This window comes from Abramis brama (assembly GCF_963993115.1).
Source record: "Abramis brama genome assembly, chromosome: 14".
NCBI lineage: Eukaryota > Metazoa > Chordata > Actinopteri > Cypriniformes > Leuciscidae > Abramis > Abramis brama.
The window spans coordinates 8015861-8039862 of NC_139976.1; the positions used below are offsets into that span (position 1 = coordinate 8015861).

Below are 24002 nucleotides of genomic sequence, written 5' to 3' on the forward strand. Positions count from 1 at the left end.
TAAATTGTAATAATATTTCACATTACTGTTGATCAAGTAAATTCTGCCTTGGTGAGCATGAGAAATAAAACATTAAGCGACTACATTAAGTCATTGAAAATTAAGTAATTGAGTCAACCTGTTATTCAATGTTGGATATTACATTGTTTTGATTTCTTGTTCTTCTGTGGAACACAAAATTCTGCCCAAATGATATTGTGAAGAATAGATCCAAATATAGTAGTCTTCCCTCTTCAATAATTCCTGCCACTCAAATCATGATACAAGGACAGCATTTGAATATGCACAGAAGAGCATCATTTTCATTGTAGGGAGAAAATAAATATCGTATCTATTTATTTAACTGTTATTTCTGAAGGCCTTGGATCATAACAATACAACCTAGCCCTTTCACTTATCACCAGATAAATATTTTGCAGATATGTGTTAAGGCTTATTCTCTTTACTTTTTGTTCTATTGTCCAGGTTTCACTCTACGGTTTTCGTTTCTTGTGTTAAAATCTCAGCAAAGTGCCTCTCACGGCTGACTCTCAGACCATATTTTCACATTAACAGGGACAATTTCACGCTGGATCTGCACAAATTAACTAGAGTTCAGTGCAATAATTTGCCTTGTCTAGAGGATGGCAGAGACGAGTAACCACTGAGGGTTCTCACAGAAATTCTGTAAAAGATCTTTTAATATCCTTTAAAATAGGTGTAACAGTTCAAATTTCTTACAGATCAGTTTTTATCACAGTTCTGTAGTCACAGCTTTCTTTTCAGTTCTCAAAAGACATGGTACATTGATTAGGAAATTTGAAGCTGATACCAATAACTGTTATGTCAACAACACTATGAATGGCTGATGCTGATATAATTACATTATTTATAAAAGAGCCATTTTTAAAGGCATTCAATTAATAATTCCCCCAAAAACCAATGTTTTTTTGTGTTTCATTCATTCAATGAAAGCCAATTAGAGATCCAATGTTGGATTTTTTATTTTTTGGTTACTCCCCTTGCAAAAACGTATATTGTCACTATATGACCATATTTATGCCTGGTACACATTGTATGATTTTGGGCTGTCCCAGACGAAAGAAGACCAATCGTGGCGGAGGTTCTGGGTCATACAATCAAAGACGGCCGTTGTCACTGTCTTGCGACCAAAGATAGCCTGTGATAATAACCTGAAATTTAGCATGATCATCTCACAGTGTGTTTGCTGCTATACGACCAACATACTGACTAGCCAATACAAATGCAACATGAAACAGCGTGTTTATCAACGAAACATGGCGCTAAAGCTTAAATTCCCTAGCCATGACCACGTCCATATTCTCCTCTTTCACTTCCTCCTCTTTTTTGCAGTTAAAAACCAAAACTGCTAAAATGCAATTCATCTTGCTCTATTTGTTTACCATACCGCATACTGATGACATTTTATTCTTCTATCGTACAGTCTACATACAGTACATGTATACGGATACAGATCCAGTGTGATTTGTGATGATCTTATAGGATTGCTGAAATCACACAGTCTGTAGCAGGCACTAGATAGGATTGAATCTGTTAACTTTTAATCTAAATTCTCATAATTTCACACATCACGTCATTGATTTGTTTAAAATCAATTGCGTTGAAGTCATCGACTCCTAGTCAGATAAACTGTGGACAGTGTTTCTCCAGTACCGAAATAAACAGACCTTCACAAGTACGTCTTGTATAAGCAAACAACCTCTTCTTATTTCAACATACCCGCCATTAGTGTCCCCAAAACAGCAAGTACCGCTGTTGTTTGGTTACTGAAAGGCTGTGTCATTCATCAACTATATGCACTGATTATTCTATAGGCAGCAGATGTTATCAGTGTTTCCTGTAACAGCGCCTGCATTCCGAGCCGATGTTGCGTTTCGCTCCCAGCAAATTGAATCACCTGCAGCGTAGGCCTGTACAAAAAAGATCTGCTTTCTTCCTTCCTTTCATTCTTTTTTTTATTTTTGCCTGAAACCACGCAATGTCAAAGACAGCACTGGAGCAGAAAAAGCGTTCAGTTGTTTTCTTTTTTCATGCAGACATTAGCGTGTTCTGTTGTGACGCTTTCTGGATGTCTGCGACCGGATACCGACACACTTATTGAGAAGGGCTTTCAGTCCAGACAATGCTAATGGTTTCTTTTCCGCACCTGAAATATGAGACTTCCAACCAGCATTCTTTTAGTGTAACTGTGTGTGTGTGCGTGTCTGGTGGTGTATCTGTGTATGCATGAGTGCATCCATAATCTGGTTTCCAGTTACCTCCCGATGAAATTGTTGCAATCTGACCTTACAGACATTGTTGAATATGTTCATCTATGCTGTTCATGCCAGGGTTGTGTGCAATTCAGAACTGAATTGAGAATGGGTTTTAAAATTCAACAGCTCAATTTGGACAGAATTTGGTTGCGCTGAATACAGAATTATAAGAGTGCAACAGTATCCACTTTCTCAATAGGCACTGGATGAATGTGAAACTATTGCTTTAAATATGTTGTTTATTGTAAAATATGCATATATTTATACAACTATTTAATTATTTTGAGAGCGTATGGAGATTGACATCATTTAAAGTGTTTCATGGAAGTGGCGCGGCGCTAATGCCTGGTTCAGATTACACGATTTTAGCCCGATTTTGGCACGATCCGTTTGACGTAGGGTGTCGTGGGGATTCGCAAACGACAACGGGCGTCGGGACGCAAGATTCGATCGTTTCATCTCGTATAGTGTGTCATAGTGGGCGACAACCTACGTAGCGTCTGCGATGCTTCACGACATCAGACAGAAAGACTAGCATGTTTAATTTTTTAACGTCCTCCACGACGACAGCGCGCGAGTGAGTGAGTGAGTGAGGGAGAGTGCATGAGTGAGAGTGTGTGTTCGCGAGTGAGCGAGTGTGTGTGACTGTGTGTGCGCGAGAGTGAGTGAGTGTGTGAGTGAGAGAGCATGTGTGTGTGTGTGAGAGAGAGTGCGTGTATGTGCGAGTGAGTGTGTGTGTGTGTGTGTGTGTGTGTGTGTGTGAGAGAGAGAGAAAGTGAATGCGTGTGTGAGTGCATGTAGGCTATGTGAGTGAGCGTGTGTATATGTGCGAGTGAATGAGTGTGTGAGATGGCTCGCGATGACTAGTCGGAAAACAACGTGTAGTCTGACATGTTTCTTGTCACAACATGACAAGATTTTTAGGAGTCAAAATCGTGTAATCTGACACAGTGACTATCGTAACAGACAAAAAAATCGTGTCATCTGAACCAGACATAAAGAGTTCTTTTGACATGTTTTGCTTGTTCGTTTGGTCGAGATTTTTTTTGGTCGAGAAATTTAGCATGATCATCTCACAGTGTGTTTGCTGCTACGACCTCAGTCTACTGACTAGCCAATACAAATGCAGCATGAAACAGCGTATTTATCAACGCAACATGACGCTAAAACTTAAAAAAACATATTCTCCTTTCGCTTCCTCCTTATTTTCCAGCGCACATTAAAACCACAATTGGTAAAGTGCAATTCACCTTGCTCTATTTGTTTACCACTAGTGCATGCTAATTATGTTTTATTCTTCTATACTAACTTTTGTCGTAGCCTACGGTTCAATAGGTGTCATCATCGTACAGTCTACTAACAGTACATGTTGTACCCAAGTTTATTAGATTAAATACAGTGTGATTTGTGATAATCGTATATTGCTGAAATCCCAACAGTCTAGCAGGCGTAAGACAGGCTAACAGAAGACAGTGACAATGAAACCAAACTGAATATAACTGTACAGAATGACTGATTCATGCAACATTTTTGTTAATGATTAGTGAAAGTGGTGAGGCTGACGGTTGATAAAGCAGTTGAGCCTCAGTTATTCTGGTACACATTCAAGCCTTTTCAGTATTTCCCTATAGGGATATCCGATGAGTTCTTTAACCTCTCCAGGGTCTTACAACATTGTTGATGCCCTGATAGAAATGTATTTAATCCAATAAAGGCAGTCTGATAATCTCAAGAGACCTATAGAAATGCTGGCCAGTGATAGTTTTCAATAATTATCCAGATAGAGTTGTTAAAACATGTTTGAGAGCATAAATAACAATCCGTGGGCAGGAGTCAGGCGATTGAAACAAAGTAGTTCAATGCTCAAGTTCTTTGAATGAAAAGTTTTTCTTTGACATATTTGAGTTGCTCCAGTCACAGAGAGACTGACGACCACTTCATCCAACAGCGACGGTTTACCAAGGCAACATCAGCACAGACGGACGTCTGTTTGTCAGCCGTCTCAGTCAGGGGTGTTTGAACTTCGTCTGACACTTTTTTGCTCCTGTGCTTTCTCACTCTATCTCGCTCTTTTCTCTTCTCCGTTAACGGAAGGCTAATTAAAGGGGACCTGACATTGCGCTCTGTTGGCTGGAACATCAATCAATCAATGTCTGAAGCCCCGACCCCTACTGACTCTCTCAACCTGCTGCACAAGCTCACAGCTCTTTAAAGGTTAATTATATTCATTAGAGAAAGAAGGAACGGGCGAGAGGAAGATAGAGAGGAAGTCACCCTGAATATATGCTGCTTTATTCTTCACGAAACTCTGCAAGGTTAAATTCAGAGCCACAGCACCATCTGTCAGAATACGGGTGCGTCCAGTTCGGTGATAGTGCCCAAGTGGACTTTACAGGGTGTTTGGCCATTTAAAGTGAGATTCTAAGTTTTAGGGAACAAGAGGACATCAGGGATCATAACTTACAGGGAGTGCAGAGGGAAATTTACCCACAAATCATTGCACACTCAGTACATCATGAAGTTTGGAGGAAATAAATCCTCCTTCTAGGTTTTTATTCAGCCTAATTCATCTCTGATTTCTGCACTGTTCTTAACAGGTATGAGGTTTTAAGTATGCATTATTATATTATATTTTATTATATTGATTAAAAATGATGGTAAAGACATTTATAATGTTACAAAAGATTTCTATTTCAAAAGAAAGTTGTTCTTCAAACTTCTTAAACTCATCAAAGAATCTTGAAACAAACTTATTTTAAATTGAAAAAAAAAAAAAAAAAAAAATCACAATATTATATTTGGTCTAATAAATGCAGCCTTGGTGAGCATGAGAAACTTATTTCAAAAACATTAAAAAAAAATTCCAAACTTTTGAACGGTAGTGTATAAATACTTATGTGTTTGAAGGGATGAAATATATATGAAGACTTCAGATGCAAAAGCCTCTAAGTGCCATTTGAAATTTTCTTTTAAAATGAGCATTTTTATCAAGCTTGTATATTTAAGTTCAGTAATTTCACTTTAATGACAATTAATAGGTAATTTTCATTGCCATTAAAGTGAAATAACTGAACATAAACATACAAGCTTGATAAAAATGATCATTCTAGAAGAAAATTTCAGATGGCACTTAGAGGCTTTTGCATCTGAAGTCTTCATATATACACAGGGTTTGAAATTAACTTTTTCACTCACCGGCCAATATGGCTACTAAAGTTTTAAGTTACCGGCCATTCAGAACTTCTACGAGCCAAATAAGAAAATAAATTAACAACCAGATTAACCACCTCATAGCTTATACAGTATATATTATTAAATTTGTATTTAATACATTCATTTCTTATTCAAAAAAAAATCCTGTCATCCAACCATCTCCTCCCTTCCTCTTTCATCCTCATCCTTTTCACCAAAAATGTGTCTTAGGTGGACAGCTCAATACAGTACAATGAACATACAAAAAAGAAAAAAAAATTGTAAGATGTTGGAGAATAACAATGTATTTTCTGTTAACCAAATGCTTTTTAATCTTCGCTATTGCTTCAATGCAAATGAACAAGTGCGCCGTTATTTGTTGCATAGTGACGTGCATGTTCTAAATCTGCACAGATTTGGCGTACGTGAACTTCCCCAGTAAAGTGAGTACCGTAAACATAATAAGTAACACGCCAAATTGGCTAGTGATATGACAGCGTTACCTGTATAAACTTATATAATATTTGTGAGCAATGACTAGGACCCTGTTAATCAGATCACAGCCTTCTCTCTTTATCTAGTAGAGTTTAGCTCATGTAGCGTGTGCAGCCTGCAGGGGTGAAGCCAGCCCAAATGTTTCGGGGCATGTGTGAAGCTTTGTATCACACTAAAAAGCTATACCCCCCACCAGGCCCCCAAACTTTCTAATTAGTCCATTAGCGCTAATATACTTCACACAAGAAGCAATTTACCATGCCTGGCAGGATCTGCAACCCGCTAACCTCATCGCTAATATCATTTGATATTTCATTATAGTCTGTTAATAACAACTCTCTTCAACTCTTGCATTCTAACAAGACACCCGTCATTCAAGCCCTATCACTCTATCCACTCTCACTTTTGAAACTCCAGCTGTATTCCTCCACACCCACACTATCTTTCGTCTCTCACAGTTAGCGGTAGGTTAAACTACAGGTCTGGAGTCAGTGTGGTACCAGATAATAGGCACTAACAGCTCTTCTATTCTCGTGAACTGTAGTCTGCTCTGAGAGTTTATATAGTGCTCGTTTTTGATAGTGAGTCAATTATGTGACGGACATTTTTGTGTCGGGATCTATTGATTTATTAAAAAGTTTATTTATTAAAAAAAAATACCATTCATTTTGAAAGTTACTTGAATATATATATATATATATATATTTGTGATTACCATATTTTCAGCTTCTAAGGCATTTGATAAAAATGTAAGGGTGAAGACAAAAGTGTCATGAAAAGGCTAAAATTGTATAGTTTTATAAAAAAAAAATCATCAGTGAAGCAGTTTGTTAGTATTGATAATATTTATAATGGTATAAAACCCCCAAAATATTTGGGTCACAATATAAAAAATAAAAAAAAGATTTGTAAAAATATTTGAACAATTATTTTATTTGTTTGATTTTGTGTAAAGAGTGTAAAATAATTTTAATAATAATATATCATTACAATTAGTTACAATTATATTTTTTTGTATTCACTGTAGGGATATTATATATAATGTTATGTTACGTTACGATGTGTTATGTTATGTTGTTATATCATGTGTCATGTGATGTTTAATTTTATCAAAAAAACTGTCTTTTGATAAAATTAAACATCACATGACACATGACGCTCTTTAAAGATGTAAAGACAGGACTTTTATTCTTGTTTAGTTCTGCAAATTCTCCCATTCATTGTCATATTTGGTCTGTCTCCTTCCCCTCTGGTGTACATTGGTTGTACACAAATGGCACTACATTGTAAATAAGAAGCTACTTCAGACAGCTGCAGTTTGAGTGACAGATAATGTTGACGCCTTGACTGAAAAAACACACAACTGACCTTCTAACAGCGCCTGGCTAGTCAATCACTGTCCACTTGTTGTCTTCCTGTTTGCATGTGTTTCTGTGTCCATCTCTCTATCATCCTCATTTCTTAGTTTGTTGTCTTTTTCTTTTTTCTTATTTTTGGCATTATGTTCTCTCTCTGCCTCTGTCTCTCAGTCTCATTCTCTGCGTCTGTACAGATCTCTTTACTGTCTCTACTCCATTGTTTGTATTGATTGCCATCTGAGGTCAATGGCTTTTTAAAGCATCTAGATCGAAACGCGGAGTGTTTTCCTCATCTCCCTCTCGCATTCCTTCCCTCTACCCCGCTCATTTCTGTGCAGTTTCATTGTTTTATCTCCCTCCATCATTGATCCGGGAGGTCGGAGAGCATTCCGGTCCAGTAATGTGTGGCCCATGGGCCTTCAGGTCATTTTAATTTGAGATCAGGTCAGTCGGGCTGAAAGAAAATGTGGTCTATCTGAATTAAAATGTCTGGAAGATGATCCGATTTCATCCACTTCACAATAAAAGGTGAATTAAAGTAATGAAGTTTTAGTTGGTGTATACAGAAGAGAAAAGAAATCTGCTCATCTCAACTGCGGCTGCTCGGCCGGAAGTGTGAGATTTAAAGTTTGCCATCTTTGTTTCACAGCAGAACTTTTTGAGCCACTAACTACAGTGAGGAAAATAAGTATTTGAACACCCTGCTATTTTGCAAGTTCTTAGAAATCATGGAGGGGTCTGAAATTGTCATCGTAGGTGCATGTCCACTGTGAGAGTCATAATCTATTAAAAAAAAATCCAGAAATCACAATGTATGATTTTTTAACTATTTATTTGTATGATACAGCTGCAAATAAGTATTTGAACACCTGAGAAAATCAATGTTAATATTTGGTACAGTAGCCTTTGTTTGCAATTACAGAGGTCAAACGTTTCCTGTAGTTTTTCACCAGGTTTGCACACACTGCAGGAGGGATTTTGGCCCACTCCTCCACACAGATCTTCTCTAGATCAGTCAGGTTTCTGGGCTGTCGCTGAGAAACACGGAGTTTGAGCTCCCTCCAAAGATTCTCTATTGGGTTTAGGTCTGGAGACTGGCTAGGCCACGCCAGAACCTTGATATACTTCTTACAGAGTCACTCCTTGGTTATCCTGGCTGTGTGCTTCGGGTCATTGTCATGTTGGAAGACCCAGCCTCGACCCATCTTCAATGCTCTAACTGAGGGAAGGAGGTTGTTCCCCAAAATCTTGCAATACATGGCCCCGGTCATCCTCTCCTTAATACAGTGCAGTCACCCTGTCCCATGTGCAGAAAAACACCCCCAAAGCATGATGCTACCACCCCCATGCTTCACAGTAGGGATGGTGTTCTTGGGATGGTACTCATCATTCTTCTTCCTCCAAACACGTTTAGTGGAATTATGACCAAAAAGTTCTATTTTGGTCTCATCTGACCACATGACTTTCTCCCATGACTCCTCTGGATCATCCAAATGGTCATTGGCAAACTTAAGACGGGCCTTGACATGTGCTGGTTTAAGCAGGGGAACCTTCCGTGCCATGCATGATTTCAAACCATGACGTCTTAGTGTATTACCAACAGTAACCTTGGAAACGGTGGTCCCAGCTCTTTTCAGGTCATTGACCAGCTCCTCCCGTGTAATTCTGGGCTGATTTCTCACCTTTCTTAGGATCATTGAGACCCCACGAGGTGAGATCTTGCATGGAGCCCCAGTCCGAGGGAGATTGACAGTCATGTTTAGCTTCTTCCATTTTCTAATGATTGCTCCAACAGTGGACCTTTTTTCACCAAGCTGCTTGGCAATTTCCCCGTAGCCCTTTCCAGCCTTGTGGAGGTGTACAATTTTGTCTCTAGTGTCTTTGGACAGCTCTTTGGTCTTGGCCATGTTAGTAGTTGAATTCTTACTGATTGTATGGGGTGGACAGGTGTCTTTATGCAGCTAACGACCTCAAACAGGTGCATCTAATTTAGGATAATAAATGGAGTGGAGGTGGACATTTTAAAGGCAGACTAACAGGTCTTTGAGGATCAGAATTCTAGCTGATAGACAGGTGTTCAAATACTTATTTGCAGCTGTATCATACAAATAAATAGTTAAAAAAATCATATATTGTGATTTCTGGATTTTTTATTTATTTTTTATTATGTCTCTCACAGTGGACATGCACCTACGATGACAATTTCAGACCCCTCCATGATTTCCAAGTGGGAGAACTTGCAAAATAGCAGGGTGTTCAAATACTTATTTTCCTCACTGTATATAGAAATATCAAAAGATTGGGGTCTGTTCATTTTTAAACACACACACACACACACACACACACACACACACACACACACACACACACACACACACACACACACACACACACACACACACACACACACACACACACACACACACACACACACAATAAAATTAAACATCATTACAGTTTTGAATTATATTTAAATATATTTAATATATTCCTGTGATGGCAGCACGTCATTACTCCAGACTTCAGTGTCACATGATCCTTCAGAAATCATTCTAATATGCTGATTTGCTGCTCAAGAAACATTATTATTTTGTGATTATGATTATGATTATTATGGTAAATGGTCTTTTCCATGTGGTTGCATGCTTGCTAAATAAAACATAACCTTTTTACGCATTGGCTTAAAGGCCTTAAAGTACTTGAACCCCGATAATTGCTGCTTGCAGCTATATTTATTATTATTATTATAAAAATTGAAAACTTTTGTGCTGCTTAATATTTTTGTGGAAACTATGATACATGTTTCAGGATTCTTTGATAAATAGATAGTTAATAGGAACAGTATTTATTTGAAATATAAATACTTTGCATAATGTAATTTTTATTAAAACATATAATTATAAAATTATATTTTAAAATGACATGATTGTCATTTTTGATCAATGTAATGTTCCCTTACTAAATGAGTGTTAATTTCTTAAAAAAATAATTAAAAAAACACACTTAACCTAAACTATTTAACGGTAGTATATGTTGCTTGCAAAATTTAGTATTTTACTTTTATTTTTTAATAGTTTTGTTTCGTATTAAAGCATGTAACAGGTCAACGTATAAAACTTATCTGTACAGCATCAAGTAATTTTGTATGTATCCTTTTTGAAAGCGAAGCACTGAAGGATGAAACGTAATTAAACCCATTTAGAAAATATTTTGTTCAATAGCCATGCAATTCTTGACCAAATGTAAATTTGTTGTTTTGTAGGTTTGTATCAAAATATAATAAAATTGGATGTGGATTTTTACTGCCAGGCTCAAAAAGCACCATTAAAGTGTCATAAAAGTCCATAATGACTTGTGCGCTATACTGAAAGTCTTCTGAAGAGATATGATCCTTTATATGGCAGATATTCATTGCTCTGATCTTTATCAGTCAAATATGAGGAACTTTGTTTCATCTCATGGCTGTTAATTCATTTGCTGTGGGATTCAGCCTTTTACAAATGAACAACAGAAGCAAGTAATTAACAGTTCTGTGGTCTCAGTTGGTTTTCTCTGTCATTCCGGCTATAATGAAAGTAACAAGGGACTCGTGCAGAGGAACATAAAACTGTTGGGACATGGTCTAATCATGTGCTATTTACTCACTCATAGGCCTCACTATAACCCGGTGCAGCTTGTTTTACTTCCACATAGTCACTGTGTATGTTAGAGCGCCACCTACTGAGGGGAAGATGGTAATGTGAGGACATTTGCATTCTGCACTGAAAAAGAAGAATTCAAGGTCATCACAATGAGATGGGAATAAGGAAAAAAATATATTTTATAGCTGTATTTATATTCTCTCAGGAGTTCCTCCATAAAAGATAAGGAGCATATGTGGAAATGAAAAGGAAACGCTCTCTGCCGTGCTTGTGCGAGCCTGACTGTTTTGACAAATTACAGAGATGTTCTGTTTGCGAAGGACGGCGGTGTCAGAATGAATGAGAGCCATTTGTACATATAAAATATACATAAAAAGCTTATGAATGACAGTTTGGCATTACATTATGCTTTATTGTGGTTTTGGAGAGTAAACCCTCTATGTTTTATCCCTCACAGGTATTTGATACCTTCTCTGGACAGATCGCATGCTGGCTTCTATCGGTGTATTGTGAGGAACAGAGTCGGAGCGTTGTTACAGAGGAGAACCGAAGTCCAAGTGGCATGTGAGTAACATAGTAATAGACGGTCAAATTGTGTCTGTGGCCTGTTAAACCCTACAACATGGGGACAAAATATCCCCACAAAGATGGCAATATCCAAAATCCTTGTCCTTGTGGGGACATTTTTTGGTCCCCATGAGGAAAACAGCTTATAAATCATACTAAATTAAAATGTAAAAATGCAGAAAGTTTTCTGTGATGGGTTGGTTTAGGGGTAGGGTTAGTGTAAGGGGATAGAATATACAGTTTGTACAGTATAAAAATCATTATGTCTACACGAAAACTCAGCATGTGTGTGTGTTCGCGTGTCTCAGGAATGGCAGCTGTTGGTAAGGTGACGTACCTGTGTTTCATTAAAATCCAATGCCACAGCTGGTCCACTTTAACTCCATCATTAGATTGATGTGGTTGTGCGGACGAATCACTTCGCACTCTCGGAATTTAATTCATTCCTCCGTTTTATAATCTGTTTAGCATGGGGAACAGCTGCTGCGCTTGAACCGAGTGGCAAGTCTCTGGTGTTTCAAGGCAGATTCAAGTTTCACTGCCTACTGTCCAGTCATTATTGAAGTTCTCTCTCAAAGTATGTGAGTGAAGCAACTCTGTAATCACTCAACTCCTCGCTCGCCTAAGCAACCTAAGCAAAATTTGCGCAAGATTCACTGTAAATTCTTTCAATATGTTTGTTTTTAAATATCACAAATATCTCAGCACACAAAAATACTTGGAGAAAAGTTGTGCTTTATTAAAACACTAACTTTAGCCTGTTATTGTGTGATTATAATGATTACAGATAGAAAAGCTCAAATACTCTCTATTTAAATGAACATTTAAGTTCAAACAAGCCTCCTTAATTAATAAATTGATCAAAAGTGACAGTAAAGACATTTCTAATGTTACAAAAGATTTCTATTTCAAATAATTGTGGTTATTTTGAACTTTCTATTCATCAACGAATCAGCACAAATGTTTTCAACATTAGTAATAATAGTAATAAATGTTTCTTAATCACCAAATCAGCATATTAGAATAATTTCTGAAGGGTCATGTGACACTGAAGACTGGAGCAAGGATGCTTTTACTATATTTGTTGATCAAATAAATGCAGCTTTGGAAGACTTCATTTAAAAACATCTTTATATCACCCCCCAGACTTTTGAATGTGTTTTGTTTACTCAAAATTGTATTATTTTATTATTGACACAAGCACCTTCATATTGGAACTAACACATCTGCGAATATGTAAAAATCTTAAAATGGCCGACTGTTGTCGAATTAATCAGCCCGGCTGATGTATCGGTCCATCGCTTCTTATTATCTCCTTTCATTTCAGGATATGTGGAGGTGCTTCACTTCTGGTCAAGATGGAAGTACTTAGACCTTATTTGCTTTTCTCATTTCCCTTTCAAGCACCTGTGCAATAATTGACATCCAATTACCTTTCGTTTCGTTTGAAGGATGAAGTGAGAGCAATCAAATACAAGAGTCAATACACAGGAAATGACATTGTGATATCAAAGGCAGGACATTGCCATTCTGGATATTGTATAATTTTTTAAGTGGTTTTCCTTAATTAGCTTTTTGATGAATAATGCTCTTGATATTAAAGACGCTGCCTTTGATTTTTAAATCTCTTCCACACAGTGTAGCTCGAAATTGGGTCCGTTTCTAACTTTCTTTGCTAGCAAAAGGAATAGTTCACCTAAAAGTGAAAGTTTTGTCATTTATTCACCATCATGTGATTCCGACCCCATATTACTTTCTTTCAACCTCTCACATTCTGCCTTAGACCTCCGATATTACAGGGAAATGACGAGAGTAATGACGTGAGTTAATGATGAGAAAATGTTAATTTCTGGGTGTACTAACCTTTAAAAACAGTTGAGAGTGAAAGTGCAGTAAAGACCTTTATACTGTTTCAAAATATTTCTATGTCACATAAATGCTGTTCTATTCATCAACGAATCAGCAAACACATTTTCAACATTAATAATAAGACATTTTTCTTGAGCACCAAATCAGAATATTAGAATGATTTCTGAAGGATCATGTGACACTGAAGACTGGAGTAATGATGCTGAAAATTCAGCTTTGCCATCAGGTATAATAATATTTTATAATATTACTGTTTTTACTGTGTTTTTGATCAAATAAATGCAGGTTCGTTGTGAAGAAGAGACTTTATTTAAAAAAATAAAATAAAATTGTACAGACTCTAGACTTTTGAATATTTTTGTTTGCTTTTAAAACACACGGTTTCACTTTATTTTTGATGGTCCCTTTAACACATTCTGTTGACTATAAGTAACATTGCACATACATCTCTACTAACTCTCATTAGAGTGTTAGTAGAGTATTATTAGACTGGTAGTAGGGTTAAGGTTATAATAAGTTGACATGTAGTTGCACAGTTACTTATAGTCAGTAGAATGTCTGTTGGAGGACATCAAAATAAAGAGTTGGCAGAAATTAAGCAGACAGTTTATGAATATTTTAATGAGAGTTTGTTGACATATAGTTGCAAAGTTACTTATAGTCAACGGAATGTTCAAAAGGGACCATCAAAATAAAGTGTTACCAAACACACGTTGAGAGTAAAAGTTGCTCTACAAACCTTCTTTTCCAGTGATTGTTATTGCCGTGTGCAGTATTGTAAAGATGTTACCAAAGATTGTCCAGAACTAATAAATCTATTTATTTACAGGAAGCTTAGTTATCTACTCGTGTCCGTGTTAAAGCAACAAGGACGTTTATGCTGCTGAATCAGATAGGGGTGTAAAAAAGAATGACTGCTGATTTAACGCATGGTGAATGTCCGTTCGGATGAGTCAGTTCTGGTCACTGTCATGGCCGATAGCTAGCTGAAACATATCATCCCCAATCCGACGGCATCCACGACGATGTCTGGCGCCGTGTCAGAGCACGCCTGTCAAACGCTGCCCAGCTGAAGCAGATGGTGAAAGACACTAGAAAACCCTGGAAAATTCTGCAGTGTGTCTGTCTCTGGCAAAACGACAAACGTTAATAACACTGCAACTGTTATTATCCACTGATGTAGGCACTTGTACCAGAAATGAAAGTCCTGTTTGTATTTTTAGTGCTGTTATGAGTCAGTGTGTACACAGATGTTGTGTGCTAAATGCTAACATATGCACAATATAAGTTTAACACATTTGCTATCTCTTTTGTTTTGTTTTTGTCTGCAGATATGGGAAGTTTTGAGGATGGGGAACGAGCCCAAGCCGTATCCCAAGGAGAAGGAGCCGTTATACCGGCGCCTCGCATTCGCTGTTTTCCTCAACCACAGGTTACCTGGTTCAGAGATGGACGCAAAATCCCTCCCAGCAGTCGAATGTGAGTTTCTCAATCTGTTGGGTTCCTTTTTCCTATTCCGTCTTTATCTTTTTCCTTTCCGCAAGCAGTTTGATTGTACATGATTGTTTTTGAGGAAACTTTGTAGCTGTACATCTAGTCTGGAGATACGCACACTGTTATATTGCCTCCAGGTGTGTTTCTGAATGTGTGTATGAGCCTGTGGAGGTGTTTGTTTGTCATCATATAGTATACGCATTTATTGACTTGCTAGCATGAGTTCTCTCAGTAACCTCTATGAGTTCTGAGGAGGCAAAGGCTGAACATCTTTCTGCAGTCCTGTTTTTGTTACTATCTATCTATCTATCTATCTATCTATCTATCTATCTATCTATCTATCTATCTATCTATCTATCTATCTATCTATCTATCTATCTATCTATCTATCTATCTATCTATCTATCTATCTATCTATCTATCTATCTAAGTAATCATCAAGTAGCATCAAGTAATTTTGTATGTATCCTTTTTGAAAGCGAAGCACTAAAGGATGAAACATAATTAAACCCATTTAGAATATATTTTATGTTCAGTAGCCATGCAATTCTTGACCAAATGTAAATGTGAATATTTTGGGTTTGTATCAAAATATAACAAAATTGGATGTGGATTTTTACTGCCAGGCTCAAAAAGCACCATTAAAGTGTCATAAAAGTCCATAATGACTTGTGCGCTATACTGCAAGTCTTCTGAAGAGATATGATCCTTTATACTTTAAAATGGCAGATATTCATTGCTCTGATCTTTATCAGTCAAAATAAAATAACAGTTTCAGTATTGCTTTCAATTAGAATTGCATTTCGATTTCTACTATAAAGCGGCTCTCCAGTGTGTTTGTGTGTTTCACTCGTGGACGTCTGACCTCGATGGACTCAAAAGAGGAAATGAACGGGAGAAGATTTCCATGTCAAAGAAGGCGGAGCCTCAGAGCCACACCTACCTATTACGTAATCCCCATGGACCAATGGGAGTTCAAAGGTGTTTACCAGCCGGAGTGAACTTTTCCGGAAAGTTCGCTTTGTCAAGCTGTTTCAAACTCCCAAAACGAACTCCAAACGAACATCAATTTGGCCTGATTTTGTTCGAAATGACGTCCCATCAGAACGTTCTTCTAATTTTCTTGAATTATAAGACTCTTAATGATGTGTCCAAGTATTTCCATTTTCTGTAATGTTCTCTCTGCCTTCCTTTGCCCCTTCCTGCACTCTTATATTCCTCGCTCTGCATATGAACGTCTGTTTCTAGCTCTGAGCCAAGGTTACCTCGTGCAAATGAGTGGAGCTGATAACATTTATTCCAGGAAAATCATTTAATTGAATTTTAATCAGGCCATTGGCACCTCCGTCGCAGTTTCAAAGACTCTGTGAAAAATGGAAATAAGCGTAACATTGACCGAGACGCCCATGGAGGACTGCTAGTCTGTCTGAGAGCGTCCTGGCGATTCTGACTCCGTCTGCTCTAGATTGGTGAATTCTAAACTCTCGCTCTTTATTTTCGTCAGATTGTACTCATTTTGGTGGCCCTCGCTCTGCTGAAAACAAGCTGTGCGGCCCAAGGTTCATGAAATGGAGAGTTTTCAGAAGCACAAAGCTTTCTCCCTCAGCTCTCATCCACTCTCTGTCTCTTTTCCCTCTAATCATGCAATCACACAGCCCAGAAAAGAGCAGGATAATCAATGCCTGAGAGAGAGAGAGAGAGACGTGTTTCTCCATTTTCACTCACAACCCTGCCTCCCTTCAGCCACTTTCAAATTCTAGCACACAGGAGCGCCGCTGTGGATGATAAAATGACATTTTCCAGCACTTCGCTTTTCAGTCGCCTACAGTGCTAATTTGTGTTAACCGTGCTGTTGACATTTTGCCAAATTATGTTAAGTTTATGTTACATGAAAAGTATGAATTATAGAATAGCATTCTTGTTTTAAAAGACAACATGACAGTATTTGCATTCAATGTGCCCACTTATTAAATCAGGGGAGGGTGAAATATATTTTATTTAAGACTATTATATTATTACAGCACATGCATTGCAACACTACTGTATATAGATAGACATTTTGGTTATGGTTTATTCCAAACTTCTAACCTTAAGTATTAAACATCTGTAATTAATTTGGCCTGAACCACTTAAAATGATAGTTCACCCCCCCAAAAAAGAACATTTTGTCATCATTTACTCGCACTCATGTTGTCCAAAACCTGTATGACTGACTGTAAATGTGGTTAGTAATAATTACATTGTTTTTGAACATGCATTTTCTTACTAAACCGTTCATGAAATAAACTAATGTTTCTATGGAGACTCAATTTACTAAAAATGATTTGATGCAGCTGATAGCATAGTGTTTATTTTCTAAAGTCAGGTCAGGAAATAAATCAGGTAACAGCAGACACTGCATACAAATTTGTGCTTAATGTAATTTGCACACCGAAATTCCCTATTTTGCAGGGTGTTTCAGTGCTACAGTAGGTTGTGAAAGACTTCCACAATCTAGCATACTATGTAGGGACTTTACTGCATCACTCCATCAATGCAGTCCAGGCAATGTGCATCTGGATGTATGCCCAAATAAAATGCTTTTCTACATCATTTGATCATCATTAAGTGAATTACTGCTGCCATAATCAATACAATATGTAAACAAACCATTTCTCTTAAATTAAATTCCACTTAGTGCTTTTTTGTGGACAGTAAGTGTAATGTAATTTGCCCCAGGCATTTATAATCTGACCCAAGAAACACTTTTTTTCCATATTGCTTTTTTGTAATGTTTGTATAGATGTCTGTGATGCAGTGAGGTGGTTTTAATGAATGCACGAGAGCTGACTCTATCTATCCGTTCATTTGTTTGTTTGTGAGGTCATTCATTTGATCATTCTTCCATCCATCCATACATCCATCCATCGTCCTATATTTTTATATTTTTATTTTCCGTATGTTTGTTTGTATGGTCATTCATTTGATCATTCTGTCTGTTGATCCATCCATCCATCCATCCATCCATCAAACTGTTTGTTTGTTTGTAAGGTCATTCGTTTGATCATTCTTGTCAGTCTGTCTGTCTGTCATTGTATCCTTCCATCCATCCATCCATCGTCCTGTTTTTTTTTTCCGTTTGTTTGTTTGTGTGTATGGTCATTCTATCTATCTATCTATCTATCTATCTATCTATCTATCTATCTATCTATCTATCTATCTATCTATCTATCTATCTATCTATCTATCTATCTATCTATCTATCTATCTATCCATTAATGAATGCACGAGAGCTGACTCTATCTATCCGTTCATTTGTTTGTTTGTGAGGTCATTCATTTGATCATTCTTCCATCCATCCATACATCCATCCATCCATCGTCCTATATTTTTATTTTTTTATTTTCCATTTGTTTGTTTGTTTGTTTGTATGGTCATTCATTTGATCATTCTGTCTGTTGATCCATCCATCCATCCATCCATCCATCCATCCATCCATCCATCCATCAAACCGTTTGTTTGTTTGTTTGTTTGTAAGGTCATTCGTTTGATCATTCTTGTCTTGTCTGTCTGTCTGTCTGTCATTGTATCCTTCCATCCATCCATCCATCGTCCTGTTTTTTTCTTCCGTTTGTTTGTTTATGTGTATGGTCATTCATTTGATCTATCTATCTATCTATCTATCTATCTATCTATCTATCTATCTATCTATCTATCTATCTATCTATCTATTTATCTATCTATTTGTCTGTCTGTCTGTCTGTGTTTGTATCATTCCATCCATCCATCCATCCATCCATCCATCGCCCTATATTTTTATATTTTTATTTTCCGTTTGTTTGTTTGTTTGTTTGTATGGTCATTCATTTGATCATTCTGTCTGTTGATTCATCCATCCATCCATCCATCCATCCATCCATCCATCTGTTTGTTTGTTTGTAAGGTCATTCATTTGATCATTCTTATCTGTCTGTCTGTCTGTCTGTCTGTCTGTCTGTCATTGTATCCTTCCATCCATCCATCCATCCATCGTCCTGTTTTTTTTTTTCCGTTTGTTTGTTTGTTTGTTTGTATGGTCCTTCATTTGATCGTTCTTTCTTTCTAGTTATCTATCTATCTATCTATCTATCTATCTATCTATCTATCTATCTATCTATCTATCTATCTATCTATCTATCTATCTATCTATCTATCCATCCATCCATCCATCCATCCATCCATCCATCCGTCTGTCTATCTATTGTTCTATCGTATTGTGATTCACAGAATAAATCCACAAAGAGACACATCTGATGCCTCCCTTACCATCAGTCGGTGTGTCCTACAGCAGTCTTCCGTGTCGGAGACGACACCCTCCCTTCATTACCTTCCTGCCTACAGGGAGCGAGAGAGCGGCTTGAAAGCACTCATTTAACCGCAATAGCCATTAGTCTTTCATTATTGAATAGGAATGCAATTGAAATGCCCTTTTCCACTGGCTGCATTTGATTTGTTGTGTTATTTGGGAGGCCTAATGTTGTGTATAATCAGAACCTCGGCTGGTAAACACATTCCAGGAGCTGCTCCACTCCAAACGAGAGTTTAAGGAAAGGTGCTCTTCTGTTTTTCTATTTAGTTTTCGACCCTTGCTTTCCGACCTATTCCACTAAAGAATTTGATTTAGACAATGCCAATAATCCTCAGCGTTTGGATGACTGTTTCTCATTTGATCCTCTCCTCTTCAAGTTTCTCTTTTCTAAAAAATTGTTTCTAACAGGATACCCTTAAATGGGTGGTAGTTGAGGTTTCAGGCAGCTCTTGTGACACACGCTGGTACAAACCAATCCCTCTATATTGACAGTAATTTCCAGTAATTATTATAATTGTTTATTATATATTCATAGAACAATAACAGAAAGGCATTATTTCCAGGGCAAAGTGTGTATTAGTGATGACAGGACACAGGTGACAGCATGTCTATAGTATGCAGACATGCCTCTAAAGAAAGAGATTATATTTATAACGCTGTATTATAGATTTGACATCACTAATTGTAGTGTGATTAAATATCTGCATTTCTCTTAGTATATAATCATACATGTAAGCCAGTTTCACCCACAGTTTGCATATTGTGCATTCAGTGTTTGCATGCATGTAATTTTCTGATTAAGGTCCATGTTTTGGTTCAAGCTTTAATCTGAAAAAAACGGGTGTTTACATGTTAGACTATTCCTGTATTTAATCATATTCTGAACAAATTCACATTCTATTCTATTCTGGGAATATAGGAAGTGCTTACTGAAAATTCATTTGAATAATTCTTACAGTAATTTAATAAACTGATTCCCTCCGACAATAGCACAGAGGAGCACAAAATGCAGGTCATGAGTCTCTTTACCCGCCTCCGCCTGTATATAGATTTATGTGCATTCCTAAAAATAATCTCTTTTCTCCCTCAAAAAATGCTTCACAACCCCTTAGTCATGCATCTACACGAAATGTGCAATTTAACCATCTGCATCTGAAAAAGCAATATGTTGATGTAAGCAAAATGCTGTGAAAAATCTTTGCTCTTTAAAAACGCGTACACAATCGGAATATGTATTCAGAATGTTTGTGCATTTAATCATCGTCAGTGAGGAGTATTTTGACTGAATCATACCGAAAATAGATTGTAATATTAATGATATCATTCCTGACCAGATGTTAAAGGTCATAGAGCCCGAGCAGATTTGATCCAAACTAGCATTGCATCTATTTTTCATTGACATGTAAGGCTTACAGCAGTTTAGCAATAAGGATGGTTATGCTAAACGCTTAAGACACATGGGCTGGCTCAGGTTCCTGTTAGTGGGTGGAAAAATTGAGGTTTTATTTGAGGCCTGAATATATTTGACTAGTGTCAGAAAAGATTTCCTTTCAACAGATGCTTATGGCACCAGAGGGGCTACTTCTGTTTTTCTGCATCACAAAACTGGAGAAACTGGCTGCAGCAATAGCATTAGCTTTTATTTGTTAGACAGGTGTGTTGCTCTCATATGTGTGCACAACATGTTCTTCTACTCCTGATTTTCCATTCCTGGTCATTTCCCTGGAAAATTCAAGCATACTGTTTTTGTCAGTTTTATTTGACCACCTGTATTCAGCTTGTGCTTTGTGTGTGTGTGTGTTCTGTCAGTATTAGTAAGTGTTCCCAGATATATTTACCATGCCTGTGTGCGTGTGATATTCACTCGAGATTCTATTCCCTCTAAAGGGACTGTGGCTTGTGCCGTGTGTATTTGTCTAAGTATAATAGAGGTCATCGACTGCGGACCCTGTTGTTCCCCGGAGAGAGTCAAAAAAGCACTGCACTGACAAATGCCATTCCATTCGGCATTGTGTACATAACTGTTATAGTGGGTCAGCAAACACACACATACCAACACTGGCGCACACAAGCTCACAAAACCAGCTCAGCTGTCTTAGGGGCCGTTCACGCATAATGCTTCTTAGTGTCTAAAAGCGCTTTTAAAAAAGCTCAGCGCAGAATGCGAGTGTCTCAAGACACACTTTTGAGAGGTGATGCAATAGCAAAACCTTTATAAAAAACTGTGTTGCTGCTCAGAGAACGACAGGGCAGAGATCTGTTTGTGTTTGCCCCATCCTCCGAGCTGTCAAACAAAAGAGTTGCCATGGCAACTTGCTACTGTAAACAAAAGTACTTGCAATACTTGCCCCGCCTCCGGGGTCTTCTGATTAGTCCACTGTTTTGGAACTGTCATTGAGCGACGCTGCGTGTAAAAGTTGAAATTCTTTCAACTAGACCCGTCATCTTAAAAACGCAGCATGTGTGAAACATGAGCGTAACGATCATACAAGTCAGTCTAGCAAACAGTGAAAAAGTAAAGAATAAGAATATAAAAACGCACTCTGTGTGAACGGCCCCTTACTGTTTAGTTTTTAGGCAGCTCCCTTCTGACAGATTTGACTGATTTGAAATCCACTGTGGTTTCTGGTAAAATTTGACGTTAGCGTGTTGCTAAACGATCAGTCTCTTAATAAGTGAGGCATCTACAACTGGTCTGAAGGGGTATGTTTTGCAATTAAACCCATTATCCCACTCAAAACAAGCTTAGGGTATTTATGTAATTTATGTTATGGAGATGGAATATTGATTTAGGTGCTGTTTTGCTGTGCTACGAGGGCTAGCACATCTGTCTTTTTGCTGGGTCGATGGTCATTTATGCAGTTTAGTGGTCATTGTACACAAATATTTGACTATATAATGCCACGATTTATCCATCAGAATCAAGTATTCCAGAGAGCTGTATAATAAGCATAACAATGATTGCCCACATTTGGTTAAATAGTGATTTTGTTTTAATTAATTTAATTATATGTACTTGTCAGGATTAAATGAAAGTGCACTATTGTTCAAAAGTTGTGGGTCACTAAGATGGGGTCACTTGAAATAAATAAATGAATACTTTTATTCAGCAAGGACACATTAAAATTAATCAAAAGTTAGAGTAAAGACATTTAAAATGTTGCAAAACATTTCTTACGAGTTCTGAATAAATCTATTAATCAAAGAATCCAAAGAATCAAAGCATCACGCATCATGGTTTCCATAAAAGTTCTTAAAAACATTTTTTACTCCAGTGCAGCCTTGGTGAACGTATACTTTTTTCAAAAACATTTTTTTTTAAATCACAGTGGCTTGTTATCAACTTTTATCTATCTGTGCATTCTGGTAATGCCTTCTCCTCTAATGATTAATACGATGCATATTTTGGCATGCATACATAAAAGATGTATTTATGATACCTACTTTTTGGAACAGCCTTTGCATTGAGAGTGAATATGTTGCCTTGTAACGCTGTCTTGGCAGCTCACTAGATTTTGAGACTGACCTACAGACTCTATGGTTTATGCACACATACTGTATGAATTCTCTCAGAACAGCATTCTTTAGCAGACTTAAATGTGGGATCGCAGTAAGTGAGTGTGGTAAATACCTTTGATGAGAAAACACAAGTCAACAGTGATTCTAATTTCTCAGCTCTGTGATTCGACAAGAAACCGTCACTGATGGCTGATTCCATGAAATCTTTTCACAAACACATGTTGTAATACACACAAACTCAGAGAGAGAGAAAGGCAGGAAAAAACCTGATATAGGTGCGAAAAGAAGTAACTGCGTTTTGAATTATTCACAAAAAGTGTGTGCAAAAGTCTAATTGCACAATGTCTATATGATGTTCTGATATCATGGAATCAATCAGAAGAGTAAAGGAATGTTTTTCCTCAATAAGCCACTTGTATGATTTGATTTATCATTCTTGTCCATAGCACAATTATGTTTGTTGAAATCCCCCCATAAATAGAAAAAGAAAAGAAAAGCACCATTCCGGTTTATTTTATCACCATTCACCGTAGGCTATATGCACACTTCATTTGGGGTTACTTGAATATTTTTACGATATTATGTCAGAATTCCTTATGTGTGTCTGGGTTACTTGTCCTTTGGCATTTATAAAAATATAAGTTTATAATAATTGCCATATGTTGCCACCACATAAAACGGGTTCATAGACTTCATCTTATTTTATATTCATCTGTGCCTTTCAGAAATATGTATATATGTGCAATATTTATGAGTTTTGTGGGACATCTACGATAATGTTTATGCATGACCTTTATCATGTGTGCACTGTCAGTCAGGAATTTGGTGCTTGCATGTAGATCATTTATTAGTGTGTGTGTGTGTGTGTGTGTGTGTGTGTGTGTGTGTGTGTGTGTGTGTGTGTGTGTGAGAGAGAGAGAGAGAGAGAGAGAGAGAGAGAGAGAGAGAGAGAGAGAGAGAGAGAGAGAGAATGTGTGAATGGGCATGAAGCTATAAGGAAATAACAATGTATGTGCATTGTGCATATAAATGTGTGTGTGTGTGTTCTTCACTGCCTCATTAGTTGCTCGGTCTGCTAGATGTGTCTTTATTCTCGTTTTATGTGCTCAGGTTTAAGGAATCACCTGAGATTAATTTGCAGTCTTGGGCCGCTCACTTCAATCCATAATTCAGCAGCAGTGTGGCTCTCTTCCTGACACCTGGCGCACCAGGACCCAGGCAGAGTGAAATATTCACCACAGATCATCACACCACAGCCGCTCGC

The 24002-nt window shown here is 37.4% G+C and overlaps 1 protein-coding gene across 5 annotated transcripts in view; it reads left to right on the forward strand.

Moving 5' to 3' along the window:
• sdk2b (sidekick cell adhesion molecule 2b) overlaps positions 1-24002 on the forward strand; it is a 320863-nt gene that overhangs the window by 234614 nt on the left and 62247 nt on the right. For all 5 annotated transcript variants that reach the window (XM_084135537.1, XM_084135534.1, XM_084135536.1 and 2 more), the window contains exons 3-4: positions 11420-11526; positions 14730-14877. In XM_084135537.1, the coding sequence (XP_083991663.1) occupies positions 11420-11526; positions 14730-14877 (255 nt within the window). The remainder of the gene's footprint in view (positions 1-11419; positions 11527-14729; positions 14878-24002) is intronic.